Raw genomic sequence first — 22118 nt, 5'->3', positions numbered from 1 at the left:
TCCCTCTAGCAGATGCCCTGTCCCCAGCAGACAGCCTTGTCTCCTATATCTGTCCACCAATGGATGCGTCCTCAAATTCTGTCCTCTCTACATCAAACATGTTTTATGTCACCGACCTCATCATCTCACAAAACCCAGATTCTTTCCTCACAGAGCCTATCTGCTTTCGTTCTCATTCCAAGGAAAGGTGACCCTTCCCTTCCTAAATTGCAAGCCTACTGTCCCTGGTTCATTCACTTTCCCTACTTGGGAAAGTAGCTCCATGAGGTTGACTCTGTCCGTTGCACACGTGACCACTCTTCTCCATCCTGCTGGCTTTTCCTCCTCACCTGAACACACTCCTTTTAAAATTATCTTCCCTCCAAAGATGTTTGTTGCAGCATTGTTTGTTATTTCAAAACATTACGACAAGCACAAATGCCGATCAATAGGGGATTCGTTAAGTAAAATGCTACATGCATAACCATCTATGGAGCATAGCCATTTAAAAAAAAAGAACAAGACAGATCTGCATATCCAAACCAGAATGCTAGCTGGAAAAAAAAGATGCAGAATAACACGTATCGTGTGAACTAAGTTTTCAAAAAGAATTCTGTATGCCATTATATGTCAGTATATACGTAGGACAAATTTTGAAGAACATATACCAAACCATTAATAATGGTTAACTCTGAGGAGTGGAATTTGGAGAGCGTTCATCTGATGTGTTCTACGTTCCTTTATTTGGATGTTTAGGACCATGTAATAACATTATAATCAGAAAAAATGTATATACAAAAGGAACTTCCCTTAATTCTATCCATATCGTCCTCTGTGTTTCCCTTTAATTTTCCCAACATCCATCCATCCATCCATCCCCATCCATTTTCACCAACATCTGTGTATGAGACCAGGCTGGATGGATAGAACAGCCCTTGGGCTCAAAAGGTGTACAGCCTGGTGGGCAATGTAACACGGAGCCACCAAAATGTCATCCAGCAGAGGAAGTGGCAAGTACGGCAGAGCTTTCGGTTCAGATCCAAGCTTTGCTGCTGAATTTGGGTAAATGACTGAGCCTTTATGAGCCTGTTTCCTCCTCTGAAAATGGGGATTATAGTAACAAGCAGAGAGAATGGGAGTGGTGGGTGGGTAGAGCCTTAAGTAAGTGCTGGTGCAGAGGACTCCATCCCATCCGGGCCATACACCATCAGGAGGCACATGGGGACCTGGGGACAAAGAAGACAAGCAGCCCATATCTGCCAGCAGGACCTTGCAAAGTGGGCGTGACACCAGGTTGCATCCCAGAGGTGCCCACAAAGCACTCAGGATTTGCAAAGCTAAGGTCAAGTGGAGGCAGGAGCAGACAGTTTCAGGAAGCACCTGTGGCTTATCTCGCCTGTGTCTTCCCTGGCCAGGGAATGGCAGCCGCTTAAAGGGGCCAAGGGAAGCCACAGTGTGGCTCCCAAACGCGGACGCACAGTAGCTGTCCTCTCAGGAGCTCTGCACCCCCATTTAAAACCAGGATCACATGAGATTTGTGTAAAGGAAGCCTCTTGTGCATTTCTTCATCCAAATCGTTGACTTAAAAGTTTCTTCCACATAAGTCCTTTCACTTTAGCTTTTCATATATTTAGCATCGATTTCACAACAAACAACTGATTCCAGGCACTTGGTGTTTTCCCAGACCTTGAGCTTTTTCCAGGGTTGCACGTTATTTCCGTATGTGGTACTTCGAAGCGGCCCCAGTGTGGGAAAGCCATTTGCCGCCTTATGAATTGTCTGGTCATCACTGACTTGAGAGGAAAGGGCTGTGTCTAGGGCTGGGGAAGGCCCCAAGAGTGGTTCTTCAGGCCTGCTGTTGCCAACAGTCCAGGAATGTGTGAAGTCTGTAACAACAAAGGTAGTAATAATAATTCTAGCTCTACTAGTTGAACACTCACTTTGTGCCAGCTACTTTTCTAAGAGTTCCACAATATGAGCAGTTTAATCCTCAAAGCCAGCATCTGAAAAAGATACTAGTATTCTTATCCCAATTTGACAGACGAGAAAACTAAGGCTCAGAGAGGCTTGTCTGCTGGTGATTTGTGTGTCTGGGAAGTGCACGTTGTCTGACAGGCTTGCCTGGCAGAAGCGGTTCATGACAGGTCTTCTCCATTTTGGAATCAAGATCTGTGTCAGCATGGATGGCAAGGGGAAGAGCAAGGAAAGATTGGTCTAGGAGATGCCCAGGAGCTTTGAGCCTCACAGTGTAAGGTGGGGAGAGCAGACCTGGCCACCAAGGACCAGTTTCTAGGCTTGGGCAGAAGCCAATCATCTGGCTACTTTACAAGCAGATGGAACTTCTGCTTCTCAGTAACCTTCCTCCCCTGGTGTCAATTCCATTTTTATTTTCATCTTTTAAGGTACTGGTTGTGTGGAGAAAACTGAAGGCTTATTTGGTATAAGTAAGTTACTCATTTTTATGAGTTTGCTTGACATAGATACTAGACTGTATGTGTGTATATATACATATAAACATGCATATGTACATAAAAAATATGTCATATATACATTGTATACATATATACACACATACATATATAAATATACGCATGCTTTATAAGGTCAATTGACTGGTCTACAATTGGCTGACACTTGGTGGCCTAGAAGCCAGGGTATGCGAGTCTCCCTTTTCTAGAAAGCTGACAAACTCTCCAGTTCCAAGGATCCTTGCTCAGTCAACCACTGGAAGTCATTTTTTATTTTTTTTTTTTTTTTTTTTTTGAGACAAAGTCTCATTCTGTCACCCAGGCTAGAGTGCAGTGGCACTATCACAGCTCACTGCAATCTCTGCCTCCCGGGCTCAGGTGATCCTCCCACCTCAGCCACCTGAGTAACTGGGACTACAGGTGCACACCACCATGCTTGGCTAATTTTTGTATTTTTTTAGAGACAAGGTTTTGCCATGTTGCCCAGGTTGGTCTCAAACCCCTGAGCACAAGTCATCCTCCTGCCTCGGCCTCTACAAAGTGCTGGAATTACAGGCGTGAGCCACTGCACTCGGTCCATTCTTTCTTACTTTCTTTACTTTCTTTCCGAGCAAATGTTTGGAGGGAAACCAAAAGACTGGGATGCGGCCAGCCGAGGTCTTTGGCTTCACAATCACAAACGTTTTTGGTTTGCCCATGAAGGCCCAGGCTGCACACTCGGATGTCATAGGAATCACTTCTCAAACCGTGCACCAGGTCTTGAATTCCCTTAGGGTGTGATCTTTAGAGGTCCATCTAGGCATACCCACCCACCCAAGCCATTCTTTGACTGCTGACAGGCCTTCCTTCATAACAAGGTGTTCCACAGTCCATTTATATATGGATGTCATCTCTGCCCACTCTGCTGCCAATTTGGTGTTCTCCCACTCCTGGGGTGTAAGGCAAGATGAAACGTATCACATCCCATTCTAAACTTTATTCTTGTGGCCAGGGGTCAGCAAACTTTTTCAGTAAAGGGCCATATCACAAATATCTTAGGCTTTACAGGCCAAGAAGCAAATTTGGAATATTATGTAGGTACTTACAGAGTAAAATAAAAATTTCCACAATTATTTAATTGATGAAACTCAAAATGTAATAATAATAATCGAAGGCAGTTTTTCTGTAGCATAGGTTTAATAACGAGAAGAATGGAATCATTTTTGGAGGTGATAACATTCTGCTTAGTTGGAATTTAAAGTTAGTGTTCTTCATCATCAAATCCATTGCCAATGTTCATCTAAAAATATTTTCACTTCTGGGCCGGATTTGGTTCAAAGGCTGCAGTTTGCTGACCTCTGCTCTAGGTTAAACCTTTTGAGGCCCTTGTTCTGCAAGCATAAAATTGAATCCATTTATCAGACTAAATCGGGAAGATTAAATTTTCCAGCCTCATGAATGCTCAGCCATTGACTCACTCGTTCATACAATGAACACTCACTGAGCTTATACTATACGCCAGGTGCTGGGGGAGGCACAGGGCACCCAGGAGAAAATGCTCGCTTTGCGGCCACAGCCTGGTGGGAGGGAGACCCACACCTACTGGTGCTATCTCAGAAACATGTGGAACAAAGATGAAGCAATGTTCACGTTATTCACCTACATCTGTGAATTATACAAGGAAGATGAGCTTGAGAAATCCTAAGTTCAGTACAAATTTATGGTAACTTTTTTAAAAAAAGAATACACTGAAGTTTTCTTAGTGAATGGAATAATGTTCCCTTTTTCTCCCCTGTACACACAAATACACAAAAACTAAAAAAATACACCGTATGTGTCTGATTTGGGTTGTATTTACATCATTTTATAAACGACTTTTTCCTGCAACTTCAGTTTCAAAGTTTTAAAGCACAGTCAATTAATGATTTGGCAACAGCTAAGCAATCACAAGTTCCCTTCTTTTCATGTAAACTTCTGTAAAACACATGCGCTAGGTTCTGCTGATGGTAAATAGACCCATATCAGGAAGTTAGCCATTTTCTCTTCTCGGCCACCTCCTGCATAGAGGGTACCATCCTGCACTGCTGCAAGTTACGGAATGAAAAATTAGAACAACAGAAACATGGTAAGCCACTTCTATTTCTTTAGCAAAGCCTTCCAACAGAACATGGGATTTCTGACCCAGAAATCTGGGTTGGCGGCAAATAGTGTGAGCCAAGAAAGTAATAAATGGGCAAATAAGGATAAAAATTAAAGATCAAAACAACTGTAAATGCAGGTAAAGCGGCTTTTGCTGTGATCTTTAATTTGTGCATACGTTAGTATAAAGGAATTACAGAGTAAATTTTGAAAATCAAATGCAGTGATGATCTTATTAATTTGAACAGGAAAATAAGAAAATTCCAAGTTAGAAATTGAACTGGAAATATTACTTACTGGCCCTACCAGAGACAATATCCTCTTCCAGAACAACAGGTTGGAGGAGAAGGTGAGGGAAATATTTTTCCTTTGCTATTTCTGTAGAAAAGGACAAACTCTTTTCCTTCACATACATAGGTCAATCGTTAAAGCCTAGTGAAGCCTGAGCTTAACCTACTGTTGAAGGCTTACAATTTAACAGTAATTGCTACTTTTCTTGGTCAGAGTTTTAAAGAATTAGGTTGGTGCAAAAAACCATGATTACTTTTGCACCAACTTAATAACAGGCTAAAATTTCTGTAGTTATTATTTTACACTGTCTAGACATAGCAGGTGGTCCGTTTTTGTTATTGTCAAGAACTGTCAGACTAAAAACAAATTTTACACTTGTTTTTAAATGATATGTTTTCTAGAAAATTCAATGAGGTTTAAGAGCAATTGAAAAGTCTGATTTCGAGAGAGTCTCATCCAAAGTTACCATATATTTTCCCCCAAAGTCCTTGGAGTTAATTTTGACAATTTAATGTACACTTAAGTCTTTTGATGTTAATGTTTTGTTTTGTTTTGAGATGGAGTCTCGCTCTGTCACCCAGACTGCAGTGCAGTGGCACGATCTCGGCTCACTGCAACCTCCGTCTCCCAGGTTCAGGTGATTCTCATGCCTCAGTCTCCCAAGTAGCTGGGATTACAGGTGCGTGTCACCAAGTCCGGCTAATTTTTGTATTTTTAGTAGAGACCGGGTTTCGCCATGTTGGCCAGGATGGTCTCGAACTCCTGACCTCAGGTGATCCACCTGCCTCAGCCTCCCAAAGTGCTGGGATTACAGACATGAGCCACCGCGCCCAGCCTGAAGTTAATTTTTATACCCACCTAATGTTCATTATGGATCTTGAAGGTAAATTAATTCTGCACTAAAATTTTATGATGCTTTACAAAATGACTGTAGGTGGCCCATATGCAATTGGGTCAACTGGGCCAATGACACATATGGGACTGCAGTTGAAATTATCCAATTTCTACTTGATATTTGTAAGCTACTGTGATAGCCAGTATAATTGTATTATAAGAAAGTGGTAAATAGTCAGGGCCCGGTGGCTCACGCCTATAATCCCAGCACTTTGGGAGGCCAAGGTGGGCGGATCACTTGAGGTCAGTAGGTAGAGACCAGCCCGGTCAACATGGCAAAACCTTGTCTCTACTAAAAATACAAAAATTAGCCAAGTGTGGTGGTGCGCACCTGTAGTCTCAGGGACTCAGGAGGCTGAGGCAGAAGAATCGCTTGAACCCAGGAGGTGGAGGTTGCAGTGAACAAAGATTGTGCCACTGCACTCCAGCCTGGGCAACAGAGTGAGACTCTGTTTCAAAACAAACAAACAAAAAAAAAACAAAAAAAAAAAAACAAAAACACAAACCTGGTAAATAGAGTAATAATAAAATCAAATTAAACTTGCAAAAATGGCCGCTTTGCTCCCACTGGTGGCCAATGGAGCTCAAGGACCTGGCTGACCTCCTGCCTAAAGGCAGAGGTTGTTAGCCTTGGCAATGGACTCAAATCAGAGGGGGAGCTTTCAAAACTCCTGCTGCCCAGACTGAACCCCAGATCAATGAAACCAAAATCTCTGGATATGGGGCTTGGCATTTGTAGCTTTTAGAATTCCTAAGTATCTCTACTGTGCAGCCAAAGTTAAGAATCAGTGCCTTAGAGCATCAACAGTTGTTTGGTCTTTTTGTTAAAAACACAGTCCCTTTTTTTAGGTGGCTAGAAATGCTCCAGGAAGAGCTGAAATGTATTTACTAGTCACCTTGGTTTGATTTTAGAAAGCAAAATAGAAGTTCTAAGTAGGCTTTCTCTGAGAAGCTGAGACTTTAGATAAGGGTGAAGGCAGTTGATGGAGTTCATTCTCCTCTTTCAGTCACTGCTTCTCATCTTTTCATTATAATAACCTAAGAACCTCAGAGTTTATGAAAGAGAGAGCAGTCTTATGGAAGACCCCAGACTTACAGAATATTAGGGTGTGTTTCACAGGGAAGGATGTCATTTCCCAAGGTTAGTCTTTGAAACTAACCGTGGACATTGTTGAACATTAATGTTGGACATCATTTGTAAGTGCATCTTAGCGTCACCTCCAGGATCCATTGAGGGGAACATCATTCCAATGGAACATCTCTGAGTTCAACTGGGTTATTAAATGGAGTTGAGGGATTTGTTATTTTTAAATTAGTAGCCCCAATTTATGACTATTCAAGACCATAGGACAAGCCTGCCCAACCCTCGGCCCACAGGCTGCATATGGCCGAGGACAGCTTTGAATGCAGCCCAAGACAAATTCATAAACTTTCTTAAAATATTATGCGATTGTTTTTTAGCCCATCAGCTATTGTTAGTGTTAGTGTGTTTGATGTGTGGCCCGAGACAATTCTTCTCCTTCCAGTGTGGCCCAGAGAAACCGAAAGATTGGACACCCCTGCTACAAGACACAGTAATTTAAATGCATAACCTGTGGTTCTGGATTGGCATTAGCAGATACAGGCTGTGTTGATTTTGCAGACAGTTACAAAGAGCTGCTAGTTGGCGTGTATGTCTAAAATCAGTAGATTTCCTGTGGTTCTAAGGGATGACAGAGAATCTGGAAGTTCTCTGTGGTAGCCTGCTCAGTGCAGAAAGGGAACGTGGAAAATCGGCCACTAGCATTTGAGTCTTGGAGGTTCCACATAGGGCTGTCAGGTCTCTGCTGATCATTGAAACCAGATCATGGCCAACTAGCCCCTTGGCTTCAGCCCTCCTAATTCATTAACTACTCAGGTAAATCTAGGGTCACTTTCAACTCTACCACCTACCACCTGAGTGACCTTGAAGACATTCATCTCTCTGAGCCTCAGGTCCCATGTCTGTAAAGCAGGGGCCTCATGGACTTCATTTTTTTTTTTTTTTTTGAGGATTAAACAAATGTTCCCTATGCTATTTCCCAGCATCCAATAACACGATTTTTCATATTTTTGTGTATGTTAAGTCAGGACCCATCTCTTTACTGATAAGTGTACTTAATGTGGTCATGTTTTCTTTTGTCTTCCAAAGCTGTTAGTGAATCCATTGAATTTGGCATGGGTAAAATAAAGTATCTATTATTAATTGTAAATTTCATCTAAAGTGACAAATCCTACCTGCATAACCATTTCTTAATTTCCTTTCATCATGTATCAGTGGTCAACATTGTTAACTGCAAATGAATCAGAATCCATTAAAAATTAGAACTATTTCCAATCTGGCAAAAATTCAACTCTGGTTGAATCCAAACATTGTGCTGAAGCAGCTTAGTAATTCAGTTGAGGAGATTAATTACATGTTATAATCAATAGGTTCTCTTGACACTTCAGTGTTAGGGAACATCAGCAGGACCCATCCCAGGAGACCTTGAAGGAAGCCTTTGAAAGGGAAAACGTGTTTGGTGGCCATCAGCATCCAATTTCAGAAGAAAGATTTGGGTGAAGACCGAGAGAGTTGTTGTTGCGCTGTTTCCTTCAGAATCTGCAGAAGAAAATTGGCAGGTCATGTACTGTGGACCTAACCAAAGAATAGATGATGTATGGAAAACAGAAAAACTGTTGTGAAATTGCTTCCTCAGTAGCAATAGCTGTATTTGGCAGGGAGAGGAGAAGTTGGGCAGACTTTTTTTTCTTTTTTTCTTTTTCATGATTCATATGTTTTCTTTAAAGAAGTGGGTTTTGCTTTTCTCTGGGTGCTCCAAGACAACCCCAGTGAAAGATCTGGACCACAAAGACCCAGTCATCCTCATCATCAGGGTGTTCACTGCAGCAAGCTCAAGGGCATGTCAGGCAAAGGGCTTTTTTCTGGCAGCATGAACTTGTCTCAGCAGAGGCTTTCACAGAACAACTGTCATTTACCTGTTCTCTGCTCTTACTTGATTCGTTTCCCAGGACTGCTGAAACAAAGTACCACAAACTTGGTGGATCAAAACAGCAGAAATATATTCTCTCACAGTTCTGGAAACCACAAGTCAGAAACCAATGTGTTGTTGGCAGAGTTGGTTCCTTCTTAAGGGGTTAGAGGGAAAATCTGTTTCATGCCCCTCTCCCAACTTCTGGTGGTAGCCAGCAACTCTTGATGTTCTCTGGCTTGCTGCTGCATCTCTCTAGCCTTCACCTCTCTCCTCATGTGGGTGGCCTTCTTTCCCGTGTGTCTATTTCCAAATTCCCCTTTTCTTATAAAGAGACCAGTTACTGGATCAGGGCCCACCTTAATTCAGTAGGATTCCATTTTAACTTGATGACATCGGCAAAGTTCAAATAAGGTTGTATTCACAGGTACCAGGGGTTAGAACTTCAAATTATCTATTAGGGGCACAATTCAACCTAAACACTCCCCTTTTTTGAGTCTCTATTCTGCCACTTCTGCTCAATCCAGGTTCTTCACTTTATCAGCTCCCAATCTAACGCTTATTTTATTTCTAGTAAGCACCTCTTCCTTATATTAACTGGTCCCTGGGGCCTGGCCTGAGCCCCATTATACCATCAGCTGTTGACATGAAGGGTGGACTTCTCTTTCAGCACAGAAGGCGCAGGGCTGTAGGCTTCAGCCTTCTCTGCTTTTCTCTGCCCCATCTACTGTTCATCCACCTGCTTTCCATTTTCCTAAACTTTGTAGACAATTCTTGTCAACTGCTGTCCCCTCCTACACTTTCTTTGATCTTATAGCATTCTATTCTTTTACTATTGCTTTAATGGGAGCACCCAACTGTTAGGTTCAACCAACAGAAGTTGGTTGTGCTCTCTCGCTCTCTCTTTCTTTCTCTATCTCTCTTTCTCTCTATTTGCATAGTGGTATTTTTTTTTCCTCTATTTTATTTGCAGAGTTGCCATTTCTCTAAGTTATTGTAGAATTGCTGTTTCTCTATTTTATTTGCATATTTCTCTTCTACCAAGCTGGATTGTTTCTATTGATTGGTTCTGCTGTAATGAGGGTGACTTCTCCTTAGTACCTTTCTCACTTCATCTGGGACCAGATGCCCTTTGATATCCTTTTGGAGCCACAACTTTTGGTAGTCACAGGCATGGGTGTGGCTGAAAGGAAGAATTTGGCTCAGAAGGTGCAGCTCTTGCTGGGCCTTTGGTCTCTGCTCTGTCTTCTGAGATTGGTGGCTGCTGGGACCTGGTGTTCCCCCATGCCAGGTATGGTTACACAGCACTCCTATGGACTTGAGCAGAGCACCCTGTAAGGTGAGCATTAGTATTCCATTCAAACTCTGTGCAGTCCCGCACGGAATATAGAAGGTGGAGCAATGAGAATCTCCCCAACTTCTCTGCAAGCAACCTGTTTACCATTTCTTGCCCTTCCCATTTATGTACTTTTCAAAATCAGATTATTTGGAATTTGTCAACTCATGTTTCTTACTTTAGTACTTTTTTGGGAGGGCAGCATTAGAAACTTCAAGCTCTTAACTAAAAAATGTCTTTTGGAATGTTCTGGCCATTTCCATGGCCCATAATGTGCTTTTAAGCTGCTTTAGACTCTCCCAGAGGCTATTTTCATCCAGAAAGAACAGAGCAGAGCTCAAAAGGCTCCAGTTTTTGGTCTCTAGCAGCCTCTAGAGGATTCTCCCCTCAATTGCTCTCTGCCTTGTAAGAAATAGAGTTGGATTTGAAACAGGATGTTGAGGCCTTACCTCCAGGCTAGTGAGGCCATACAAGATGGATCCTGCCCTCTGGACCCGCCCAAGTGTCCACCTAAACATGAGTTACCTAACAACAATGTTTTGTTTAGCACGTAAAGGGAAGGGTCCGGAATCTGGTCTTGCCCTGGCGTATTCTCCTTGGACCTTTTTAAAAAAATAATTTGTGTTAATCTGTAGTTAAAAATTGTAACAAGGACCTGACAAACACTACCTCAGTCAGATGATCAAGGTACACATAAACAGTGAAAGTCATGTTGATAGCATGCATCCTTCATATGATATGGCTAGAATGGCCCTGCACTTCTGTGATCTTCCTCCCCTAGACCCATCGGCTCGGTCTAATCATGACAAAAGCATCAGACAAGTCCCCGTTGAGGGACATTCTACATAACCATTTCCCTTCCCAGTTATATTTTTCTCCACAGTACTTTCCACCGTCTAACATTCTATCTTTCAAAATGGGCAAGTATTTTAATCTGGTTTGTTCATTGTTTTATCTGCAACTCAAATACAGTTCTTGAAATAGAATACCTGCCTAATAAATATTTAATGAATGAATGAATATAGAACTGCCTTATCCATTTAATTGCCACGTGGTATTTCATTGTGTGAACATAACATCATTTATTTACCCAGACTACTACTCATAGGCATTTAGATTATTTCCAGTCTTTTGCTATTGCTAACAGCCCTTGCAGTGAACATCCTTGTATATAAACATTTGCATATATGAGGGTGTGTCTTTAGGATCTACTTTTAGAATTGAAATTGCTGACTCCAAGTATATGTTTCCAATTGTGATAGATATTACACATTACCCTACATCTTAGAGGTGGTGTTAATTTAGACTCCTACCAGCGAAATTTAAGAGTATTTGTTTCCCCACATCCTCAACTGCATAATAGAATAAGTGAAAAATGGTATGACGGTGTAATTTTTGAGGGAGGTTGAGTATCTTTTCCTATGCTTTAAGAGCAATTTATGTTTCCCTTTTATGTGAACTGTCTGTTAATATATTTTTTCAATTTTTCTATTGGGTTATTTGTCTTTTCATTAATGCATATACCTATTACATATTTATACCAAGTTTGTATTAAATACTAACACATTGTTGAAACAGAGCAGAAAGCCTAGAAATAGATCCAAATAGCAGAAGAGTTAGTATGTGATACAGGAAGCTTATCAAATCAGTGAGCAAAAGGTCATCCAATTAATAACGTTAGGGTAAATGGGTCTCCATTTAGAAAAAAATAATGTGGGTCTACACCTCACATTTTATACCTAAACAATTCCAGTGGGATAAGAAAATGAAATCATAAAAAATTACTAGGAAAAAGATGAGAAAATTGTTTCTAAAACTGAAGTGTGGAAGATCCTTTATGCCTTACACTGCCCTGAGTGAACTCATTCATACCCATGGCTTCAATTGTCATGACTTCCAAATTCATTCCTCTGTCAGAACTCTCCTCTGAGCTTCAGACCCACATGCTCAGCTGCCTACTGGACATCTCTACTTGAATATTACAAACTCAACTCAAAAGCAACCTGTTAAACTTAATTAATAGTAGCCCTGCCCCAAACAATCTTCCTTCTCAGTGAATGACACTCATCCATCCAGGTGCACAGACCAGGAACCTAGAAGTCACTCTGATTGCATCCCTCTCCCTCACAACCTCTACCTCCCTTAATTCATCCATTGCTATATCTCTCAAACGTACCTCCTAAATATCTCTTGAATGCATTTTTTTCTATCTCTATTGCCACTACCCTAGTTCAAACTCCCATCATCTCATGACTGAAGTTCTGTGCCCTCTTGCCAGTGACCACTGCAGAATCAATCTAAGCATGGTGCCATCCTGCTTAAAAACCTTCAAAGGCTCGCATCACTTCTCAGATGAAGATCAAAATCCATTCTTGGGGATAGGGGAATTGGAGAGATGTTGGTCATAGGACACAAAATTTCAGTTAGGCAGGAGGAAAAAGTTTTATTGAAGAGCTCTGTTGTGCAATATGGTGACTATAGTTAATAACAACATATTATACACTTGAAAATCACTAAGAGAGTCCATTTTAAGTGTTTTCACCACCAAAAAATGATAAGTATATGAGGTAATGCATATGTGAATTAGCTTGACTGAGCCATTCCACATGTATACATATTTCAAAACATCATGTTGTACATCACAAATGCATACACTTTTTAGTTGTCAATTTAATATTTTTAAAACCCACTCTGGTCTTTTTTTCCTTTTTTGGAGATGGGTGGTCTCTGTCCCCCATGCTACAGTGCAGTGCACGATCATGGCTCACTGCAGCCTCCACCTCCCAGGCTCAGGCGATCCTCCAGCCTCAGCCTCCCAAGTAGCTGGGACCACAAGCATGCACCACCATGCCCCACTATTTGTTTTTGTATTTTTTGTAGAGATGGGATCTTGCCACATGACCCAGTCTGGTCTCCAACTCCTGAGCTCCAGTGATCTACCCGCCTCAGCTTTCCAAACCGCTGGGATTACAGGCGTGAGCCACTGTGCCTGGCCCACTCTGGTTTTTACTCAAGTCCCTGGCTTTCTCTCAGTCTCTTAAACTTATGTTCTCAGTAAGATGAGGACTGAAAAATGTCCACTGAACATGGTGACATGGAGATACTGAGAATCTCAACGACATCTCCATTAGCCACTTCCTCTGCGCCATTCCAGTCCTCTGGGCCCTACTGTGGCAAGCAGTCGTACCATAGCAAACATGAAAGCTGATGTGCCTTGTCTCAGACCCACACCACATCTCTCTGGATTCCTGTCCCAGGGCTTCTCCGGAGGTACAGCCTGGGAAACTCACGGGAATAGACACAGGGCCTTTGCACATGCTGCTCCCTTTTCCTGAAAAATTCCTTTGACATCTTGTTGTGCCTTACATATGCCTACTCAACCTTAGGATTGCAGTTCAGGTTTCACTTCTTTTTTTTCTTTTTTTCTTTTTCTTTTTTCTTTTTTTTTTTGAGATGGAGTTTCACTCTTGTTGCCCAGGCTGGAGTGCAATGGTGCGATCTTGGCTCACCACAACCTCTGCCTCCTGGGTTCAAGCGATTCTCCTGCCTCAGCCTCCTGAGTAGCTGGGATTACAGGCATGCGCCACCACGCCCAGCTAATTTTGTATTTTTAGTAGAGACAGTGTTTCTCCATGTTGGCCAGGCTGGTCTCGAACTCCCAACCTCAGGTGATTGGCCCACCTCGGCCTAGGTTTCACTTCTTTATGGAAATCTTCCCCAGTTGCCATGACTAGGCCAAAGTCCCCTCTTGTTAGGCTCTTACAGTGTCATGCACTTCTTTTTTATCACAGTGGAAACCTTGTAATGTGTTTAAGTCATATCTGTTGTACCCATGAGACTAGGAGCCAATTCATATATTGTGAGTGTAATCAAACAGACTCCCCAGGTCACCCACAAGCTAATCAAGGCAGGGATGAGTCCGGAAGTGACTTTGAAATCTAGCAATGTTGGGACTTGGAAATCACACAGGCTGAGATCTGCTCAGGTGCTTGAGCAAATATAGCATTGCCTGTGGTGTCTCCCCCAAAGTGCCTCGCATGTCTGAGCCCCGTTGCCCCTTCCTTTGCTGTGCCTGTGTCTCCCAGTACAGATGTGAAGCCTGGAGACCCATGGCTGCCTCTGCAGGAGCTCCATGTTTTCAAGCCATAAATCATCTTAGAATCCATAGCATGTAGATATATTCGTTTTCTATTATTGCAGAACAAATCGCTCCCAAATGTAGAGGCTTCAAAGAATACCCATTGATTGGCCTAAATTTCTGTGAGTTAGAATCTGGGCAGGTTTGCCTGAGTTCTCCACTCCAAGCCTCACAAAGCCAACTGGGCTCTCATCTGGAGGCTCTGAGTAAAAAAATTGTTTCCGCCGGGCGCGGTGGCTCAAACCTGTAATCCCAGCACTTTGGGAGGCCGAGGCAGGCGGATCACGAGGTCAGGAGATCAAGACCATCCTGGCTAACACGATGAAACCCCGTCTCTACTAAAAAATACAAAAAACTAGCCGGGCGAGGTGGCGGGCGCCTGTAGTCCCAGCTACTCCGGAGGCTGAGGCAGGAGAATGGCGTGAACCCGGGAGGCGGAGCTTGCAGTGAGCTGAGATCCGGCCACTGCACTCCAGCCCGGGCTACAGAGCGAGACTCCGGCTCAAAAAAAAAAAAAAAAAGATTGTTTCCAGGTTCATCCAGATTGTCAGGTGATTTCAGTTCCTTGCAGTTGTTGTTCGACTCACCACCCCACCACCACCCCGAAAACCTCATTTCCTTGCTAGCTGCCTGCAGAGAGCCACTCTCAGCTTCCACAGGCTGCCTGCATTCCTTGTTGTGGGGCTCCTGCATCCTCAAGCCAGAAATACTGCATCCAATTCTTCTGACTTTTCCTTCTGCCGCTAACCAGAAAAAACGTTCCGTCTTCAAACGCTCGTATGATTAGATTAAGCCCATCCAGATAAATTCCCATGTGCCATATAATATAATGTCATCACAGCAGTAATACCCAGGACAAAATTCATGGCGGCCATCTTAAAATTCTGCCTACCACACCAGGTATAGTAGAGCCTTAGAGCAAGTTAAACATTAAGCAGCAACAACACAATAGGGTTGCATTTGAAAATAACTAGTAGCAACTGAACATGTCTGGGAGTTCTGCTCCACTTTAATTTCCATCTCAAAAGGAGCTGGCTTTTCCTTGTCTGTTACAAAGGGAAATAATTATTGACCCTCAGAATAATCAGTGTCCACATAAAAATCTTTTATAACATAATGAGGGTGTGACATATAAAGGTGTTAGCTCACCGGCCCTAAATTTTAGGAGTATTTTTAAAAAGGCACTTATGGCTGGGTGCGGTGGCTCAAGCCTGTAATCCCAGCACTTTGGGAAGCTGAGGTGGGTGGATCACGAGGTCAGGAGTTCAAGACCAGGCTGGCCAAATGGTGAAACCCCGTCTCTACTAAAAAAAAAAAAAAAAAAAATTAGCCAGCTGTAGTGGCATGCACCTGTAATTCCAGCTACTCCGGAGGCTGAGGCAGAGAATTGATTAAACCTGGAGGGACGGAGGTTGCAGTGAGCCGAGATCGCGCCACTGCACTCCAGCCTGGGTGACAGAGCGAGACTCCGTCGCAAAAAAAAAAAAAAAAAAAAAAAAAAGGCACTTATCTGGTTTAACCCATAATAAAGACATGAGTTGGGCTTTAGTGAAAAATCTAGGCTGGTTTCTGTGTTCAGTAAAATAAGATTTTTGAGAGTTCTCTTAATTACTACCCTTAATCAAACCAATCACATTAATCTGTCTATTGCATTGTATGGTTACCAAAAGTGACATATTCAGCCCTCTGTTTATTAAGAAACAGTAACAGAAAGTGAGGCACTCTCCTGTGTTACTGAGGGTGCATAAAAATATAAAGCACCATGTGTCTTCCCTAGAGAAGTTTCAAAATTAGCAAGCAAATAGCTATTAATGCTAATGTTTGTGTGATAAGGAACATATGAATAGTAGTTATTTCCACAAACAATTTTTTGAGTGCTGTTTACATTTGAGGCACTGTTCAGGCACAAGGGTTTCAAAAGGAGATTGTGTAGCATGATGGCTTAGTTGTTAAAAATATGATTTTGGAATCGGATTGGCTCAAGTCCCAGTGCTACAACATACCATCCTTCAGAAAGGTACTTAAGTCTCAGTTTGTTTTTTCATCTGCAAAATATAAATAATAATAGGACCTACTGCACTGTGTTCCTGTGAGCATTAATGTGGGTGATGAAATGTTTATGAAGCACTTAGCATGATACCTGACATTTTGCTTGTTATTATTATCAACATAAGGTGCCCACTTTCCAGTCATGCAAGAAGAAAACATAATATATGTCACCACAGAAGTATAGAATAATTGTGGGAAATACCAGTAAGAGAGATATAGTTGTATAAATAAGGTAAAGATGACTGCCTTGAAAATCTAGGATGATACCATATTAGAAGTGCATCTGAACTCTCCATGGGGGCTGGCCAAAGTTTCATCAAGTGTCATGTCAGTAGGTTGATGCTATCAATATATAGCTTGCTAAGCTATAGACTTACTATAAACCATAACTGTGGTCCAGCTTAGACTCATTATGGTGGTGGAGTATCTTGATTAATGGCCTCTGCAGAAGCTTCCCAGGTCTTCTCATCATCATAATCTCAGAGAGCTTCATCTTCAACTTCCTTTTTTTGTTGTTTTTGAGACAGGGTCTCACTCTGTCATCCAGGATGGAGTGCAATGGCACAATCACGGCTCACTGCAGCCTCAACCTCAGGGGCTCAAGCCACCCTCCCACTTCAGCCTCCCGAGTAGTTGGGACTACAGGCATGCACCACTATGCCCGGCTAATTTTTTAATTTTTTGTAGAGACAGGGTCTCCCTATGTTGCCCAGTCTGGTCTCAAACTCCGGGGCTCAAATCATCTTTCCACCTCGGCCTCCCAAAATGTTGGGATTACAGGTGTGAGCCACCACACCTAGCCCATCTTCAACTTCTTTTAGCACCATGAAGCTGAACATAGTAAAAAAGTAAAATCATTCTCGACCTAATCTGATGCAATTTATTTAATTGTTAAGTGAATGCACACATCAACTCTCATACAAGTACGGTGTAGCACTGCTAATTTATTTACAAAACACCTGGCAAATACTGCTACTCTAATACTGTGCTTCTGCTTTTGATTTTCCTTAGGAAAACATGTTCCTTCAGTCGTCAGTGTTGACCTGCCTTTTCCTGCTAATACCTGGTTCCTGTGAGTTATGTGCTGAAGAAATTTTTTCTAGAAGCTATCCTTGTGAAGAGAAAAAGCAAAATGACTCTGTTATTGCACAGTGCAGCAATCGTCGACTACGGGAAGTTCCCCAAACGGTGGGCAAATATGTGACAGAACTAGACTTGTCTGATAATTTCATCACACACATAACGAATGAATCATTTCAAGGGTTGCAAAATCTCACTAAAATAAATCTAAACCACAACCCCAATGTACAGCGCCAGAACGGAAATCCTGGCACACAATCAAATGGCTTGAATATCACAGACGGGGCATTCCTCAACCTAAAAAACCTAAGGGAGTTACTGCTTGAAGACAACCAGTTACCCCAAATACCCTCTGGTTTGCCAGAGTCTTTGACAGAACTGAGTCTAATTCAAAACAATATATACAACATAACTAAAGAGGGCATTTCAAGACTTATAAACTTGAAATATCTCTATTTGGCCTGGAACTGCTATTTTAACAAAGTTTGTGAGAAAACTAACATAGAAGATGGGGTATTTGAAACGCTGACAAATTTGGAGTTGCTATCACTATCTTTCAATTCTCTTTCACGTGTGCCACCCAAACTGCCAAGTTCCCTACGCAAACTTTTTCTGAGCAACACCCAGATCAAATACATTGGTAAAGAAGATTTCAAGGGTTTGATAAATTTAACATTACTAGATTTAAGCGGGAATTGTCCGAGGTGCTTCAATGCCCCATTTCCATGTGTGCCTTGTGATGGGGGTGCTTCAATTAATATAGATCGTTTTGCTTTTCAAAACTTGACCCAACTTCAATACCTAAACCTCTCTAGCACTTCCCTCAGGAGGATTAATGCTGCCTGGTTTAAAAATATGCCTCATCTGAAGGTGCTGGATCTTGAATTCAACTATTTAGTGGGAGAAATCGCCTCTGGGGAATTTTTAACGATGCTGCCCCGCTTAGAAATACTTGACTTGTCTTTTAACTATATAAAGGGGAGTTATCCACAGCATATTAATATTTCCAAAAACTTCTCTAAACTTTTGTCTCTAAGGGCATTGCATTTAAGAGGTTATGTGTTCCAGGAACTCAGAAAAGACGATTTCCAGCCCCTGATGCAGCTTCCAAACTTATCAACTATCAACTTGGGTATTAATTTTATTAAGCAAATCGATTTCAACCTTTTCCAAAATTTCCCCAACCTGGAAATCATTTACTTGTCAGAAAACAGAATATCACCGTTGGTAAAAGATACCAGGCAGAGTTATGCAAATAGTTCCTCTTTTCAACGTCATATCCTGAAACGACGCTCAACAGATTTTGAGTTTGACCCACATTCGAACTTTTATCATTACACCCGTCCTTTAATAAAGCCACAATGTGCTGCTTATGGAAAAGCCTTAGATTTAAGCCTCAACAATATTTTCTTCATTGGGCCAAACCAATTTGAAAATCTTCCTGACATTGCCTGTTTAAATCTGTCTGCAAATAGCAATGCTCAAGTGTTAAGTGGAACTGAATTTTCAGCCATTCCTCATGTCAAATATTTGGATTTGACAAACAACAGACTAGATTTCGATAATGCTAGTGCTCTTACTGAATTGTCCGACTTGGAAGTTCTAGATCTCAGCTATAATTCACACTATTTCAGAATAGCAGGGGTAACACATCATCTAGAATTTATTCAAAATTTTACAAATCTAAAAGTTCTAAACTTGAGCCACAACAACATTTATACTTTAACAGATAAGTATAATTTGGAAAGCAGGTCCCTGGTAGAATTAGTTTTCAGTGGCAATCGCCTTGACATTTTGTGGAATGATGATGATAACAGGTATATCTCCATTTTTAAAGGTCTCACGAATCTGACACAGCTGGATTTATCCCTTAATAAGCTCAAGCATATCCCAAATGAAGCATTCCTTAATTTGCCAGCGAGTCTCACTAGACTACATATAAATGACAATATGTTAAAGTTTTTTAACTGGACATTACTCCAGCAGTTTCCTCGTCTCAAGTTGCTTGACTTACGTGGAAACAAACTATTCTTTTTAACTGATAGCCTATCTGACTTTACATCTTCCCTTCAGACACTGCTGCTGAGTCATAACAGGATTTCCCACCTACCCTCTGGCTTTCTTTCTGAAGTCAGTAGTCTGAAGCACCTCGATTTAAGTTCCAACCTGCTAAAAACGATCAACAAATCCACACTTGAAACTAAGACCACCACCAATTTATGTTTTTTGGAACTACACGGAAACCCCTTCGAATGCACCTGTGACATTGGAGATTTCCGAAGATGGATGGATGAACATCTGAACGTCACAATTCCCAGACTGGTAGATGTCATTTGTGCCAGTCCTGGGGATCAAAGAGGGAAGAGTATTGTGAGTCTGGAGCTAACAACTTGTGTTTCAGATGTCACTGCAGTGATATTATTTTTCTTCACCTTCTTTATCACCACCATGGTTATGTTGACTGCCCTGACTCACCATTTGTTTTACTGGGATGTTTGGTTTATATATAATGTGTGTTTAGCTAAGGTAAAAGGCTACAGGTCTCTTTCCACATCCCAAACTTTCTATGATGCTTACATTTCTTATGACACCAAAGATGCCTCTGTTACTGACTGGGTGATAAATGAGCTGCGCTACCACCTTGAAGAGAGCCAAGACAAAAACGTTCTCCTTTGTCTAGAGGAGAGGGATTGGGACCCGGGATTGGCCATCATCGACAACCTCATGCAGAGCATCAACCAAAGCAAGAAAACAGTATTTGTTTTAACCAAAAAATATGCAAAAAGCTGGAACTTTAAAACCGCTTTTTACTTGGCTTTGCAGAGGCTAATGGATGAGAACATGGATGTGATTATATTTATCCTGCTGGAGCCTGTGTTACAGCATTCTCAGTATTTGAGGCTACGACAGCGGATCTGTAAGAGCTCCATCCTCCAGTGGCCTGACAATCCGAAGGCAGAAGGCTTGTTTTGGCAAACTCTGAGAAATGTGGTCTTAACTGAAAATGATTCACGGTATAACAATATGTATGTTGATTCCATTAAGCAATACTAACTGACGTTAAGTCATGGTTTTGCGCTATAATAAAGATGCAAAGGAATGACATTTCTGTCTATATGGCTATGTACCAAATTACCTCAAAACTTAGTGGTTTAAAACAACACATTTGCTAGCCCACAGTTTTTGAGGGTCAGGAGTCCAGGCACAGCGTAACTGGCTCCTCTGCTCAGGGTGTCTCAGAGGCTGCAATGTAGGTGTTCACCAGAGACATAGGCATCTTTGGGGTCACACTCATGTGGTTGTTTTCTGGATTCAATTCCTCCTGGGCTATTGGCCAAAGGCTATACTCATGTGAGCCATGTGAACCTCTCCCACAAGGCAGCTTGCTTCATCAGAGCTAGCAAAAAAGAGAGGTTGCTAGCAAGATGAAGTAACAATCTTGTAATTGAATCAAAAAAGCGATATCCCATCACTTCGGCCATATTCTACTTGTTAGAAGCAAACCACAGGTCCTGCCAGCTCCATGGGAGTGACCACCTCAGTCCAGGGAAAACAACTGAAGACCAAGATGGTGAGCTCTGATTGCCTCAGTTGGTCATCAACTATTTTCCCTTGACTGCTGTCCTGGGATGGCCTGCTATCTTGATCATAGATTGTGAATATCAGGAGGCAGGGATGACTGTGAACCATCTTAGCAGTTGACCTAATACACCTTCTTTTCAATATCTAAGAACTTTTGCCACTGTGACTAATGGTCCTAATATTAAGCTGCTGTTTAGATTTACCATATATTTATGGCTACATCGTTATATTATGCTGTGGTCGCATCGGTTTTATTTACAGTTGCTTTTAAAAATATTTGCTATAACATTTGACTTCTAAGGTTTAGATGCCATTTAAGAACTGAGATGGATAGCTTTTAAAGCATCTTTTACTTCTTAACCATTTTTTAAAAGTATGCAGCTAAATTCGAAGCTTTTGGTCTATATTGTTAATTGCCATTGCTGTAAATCTTAAAATGAATGAATAAAAATGTTTCATTTTATAAGAGGAGTGTATAATAAACATACGATAGATAAATTGGTCTTTAATATTAAAAGAAATTGCCATATACACTGAATTTTTTGAGAACTCTTTTTAAAAAACTATTTGGTAGAAATCAAAGGGGAAGAAGTTTTCATGAAGCTTTTACATTAAGATACTTATTAATAGAGAAATTCTATCTTGATTCCCTACTCAGAAGACATAAAGTCAGAATGCCTGGCTGTTGGTAGTCTTTGTGCAATTCCCCCAAATGAAACAACTTTGGCAACCCTTTCCGCTTCTACTGATCCCTTGGTTCCTCTGCATCAGTTCATAGCATCCTCTATCCAGTATGAATCTTGAGATATCTGATGAAATTTACCCGAGAATAACTAGAAATTATCCGAGCATAAGAAAAAGAAGTCCCTTGGCCGGGTGTGGTGGCTCACGCCTGTAATCCCAGCACTTTGGGAGGCCGAGGTGGGTGGATCATGAGGTCAGGAGAGCGAGACAATTCTGGCTAACACGGTGAAACCCCATCTCTACTAAAAATACAAAAAATTAGCCGGGCATGGTGGTGGGTGCCTGTAGTCCCAGCTACTCGGGAGGCTGAGGCAGGAGAATCGGGTGAACCGGCAGGCGGGGCTTGCAGCGAGCCGAGATTGCACCACTACACTCCAGCCTGGGCGACAGAGCGAGACTCCGTCTCAAAAAAAAAAAAAAGAAAAGAAAAGAAAAGAAAAGAAAGAAAA

At 41.7% G+C, this 22118-nt stretch overlaps 1 protein-coding gene and 1 long non-coding RNA gene across 2 annotated transcripts; one reads left to right on the top strand and one right to left on the bottom strand.

Annotated features, from left to right (window-relative positions):
- Positions 1-700: 700 nt before the first annotated feature.
- Positions 701-6199, bottom strand: LOC105518048. The gene is made up of 3 exons (XR_001002766.1): positions 6082-6199; positions 4030-4091; positions 701-1865 (listed from the first exon to the last, which is right to left on the bottom strand). It is a non-coding gene; the product is annotated as an uncharacterized LOC105518048 (long non-coding RNA).
- Positions 4464-21388, top strand: TLR8 (toll-like receptor 8). The gene is made up of 2 exons (XM_011950868.1): positions 4464-4551; positions 17275-21388. The coding sequence occupies exons 1-2, from the start codon at positions 4549-4551 to the stop codon at positions 20395-20397; spliced, it is 3126 nt and encodes a 1041-aa protein (XP_011806258.1). The 5' UTR covers positions 4464-4548; the 3' UTR covers positions 20398-21388.
- The last annotated feature ends 730 nt before the right edge of the window (positions 21389-22118 follow it).

Source organism: Colobus angolensis, unplaced genomic scaffold, assembly GCF_000951035.1.
Source record: "Colobus angolensis palliatus isolate OR3802 unplaced genomic scaffold, Cang.pa_1.0 Scaffold310, whole genome shotgun sequence".
Taxonomy (NCBI): Eukaryota; Metazoa; Chordata; class Mammalia; order Primates; family Cercopithecidae; genus Colobus; species Colobus angolensis.
Note: the sequence above shows the minus strand (reverse complement) of the source record. Positions and strands in the feature narration are given on the sequence as shown.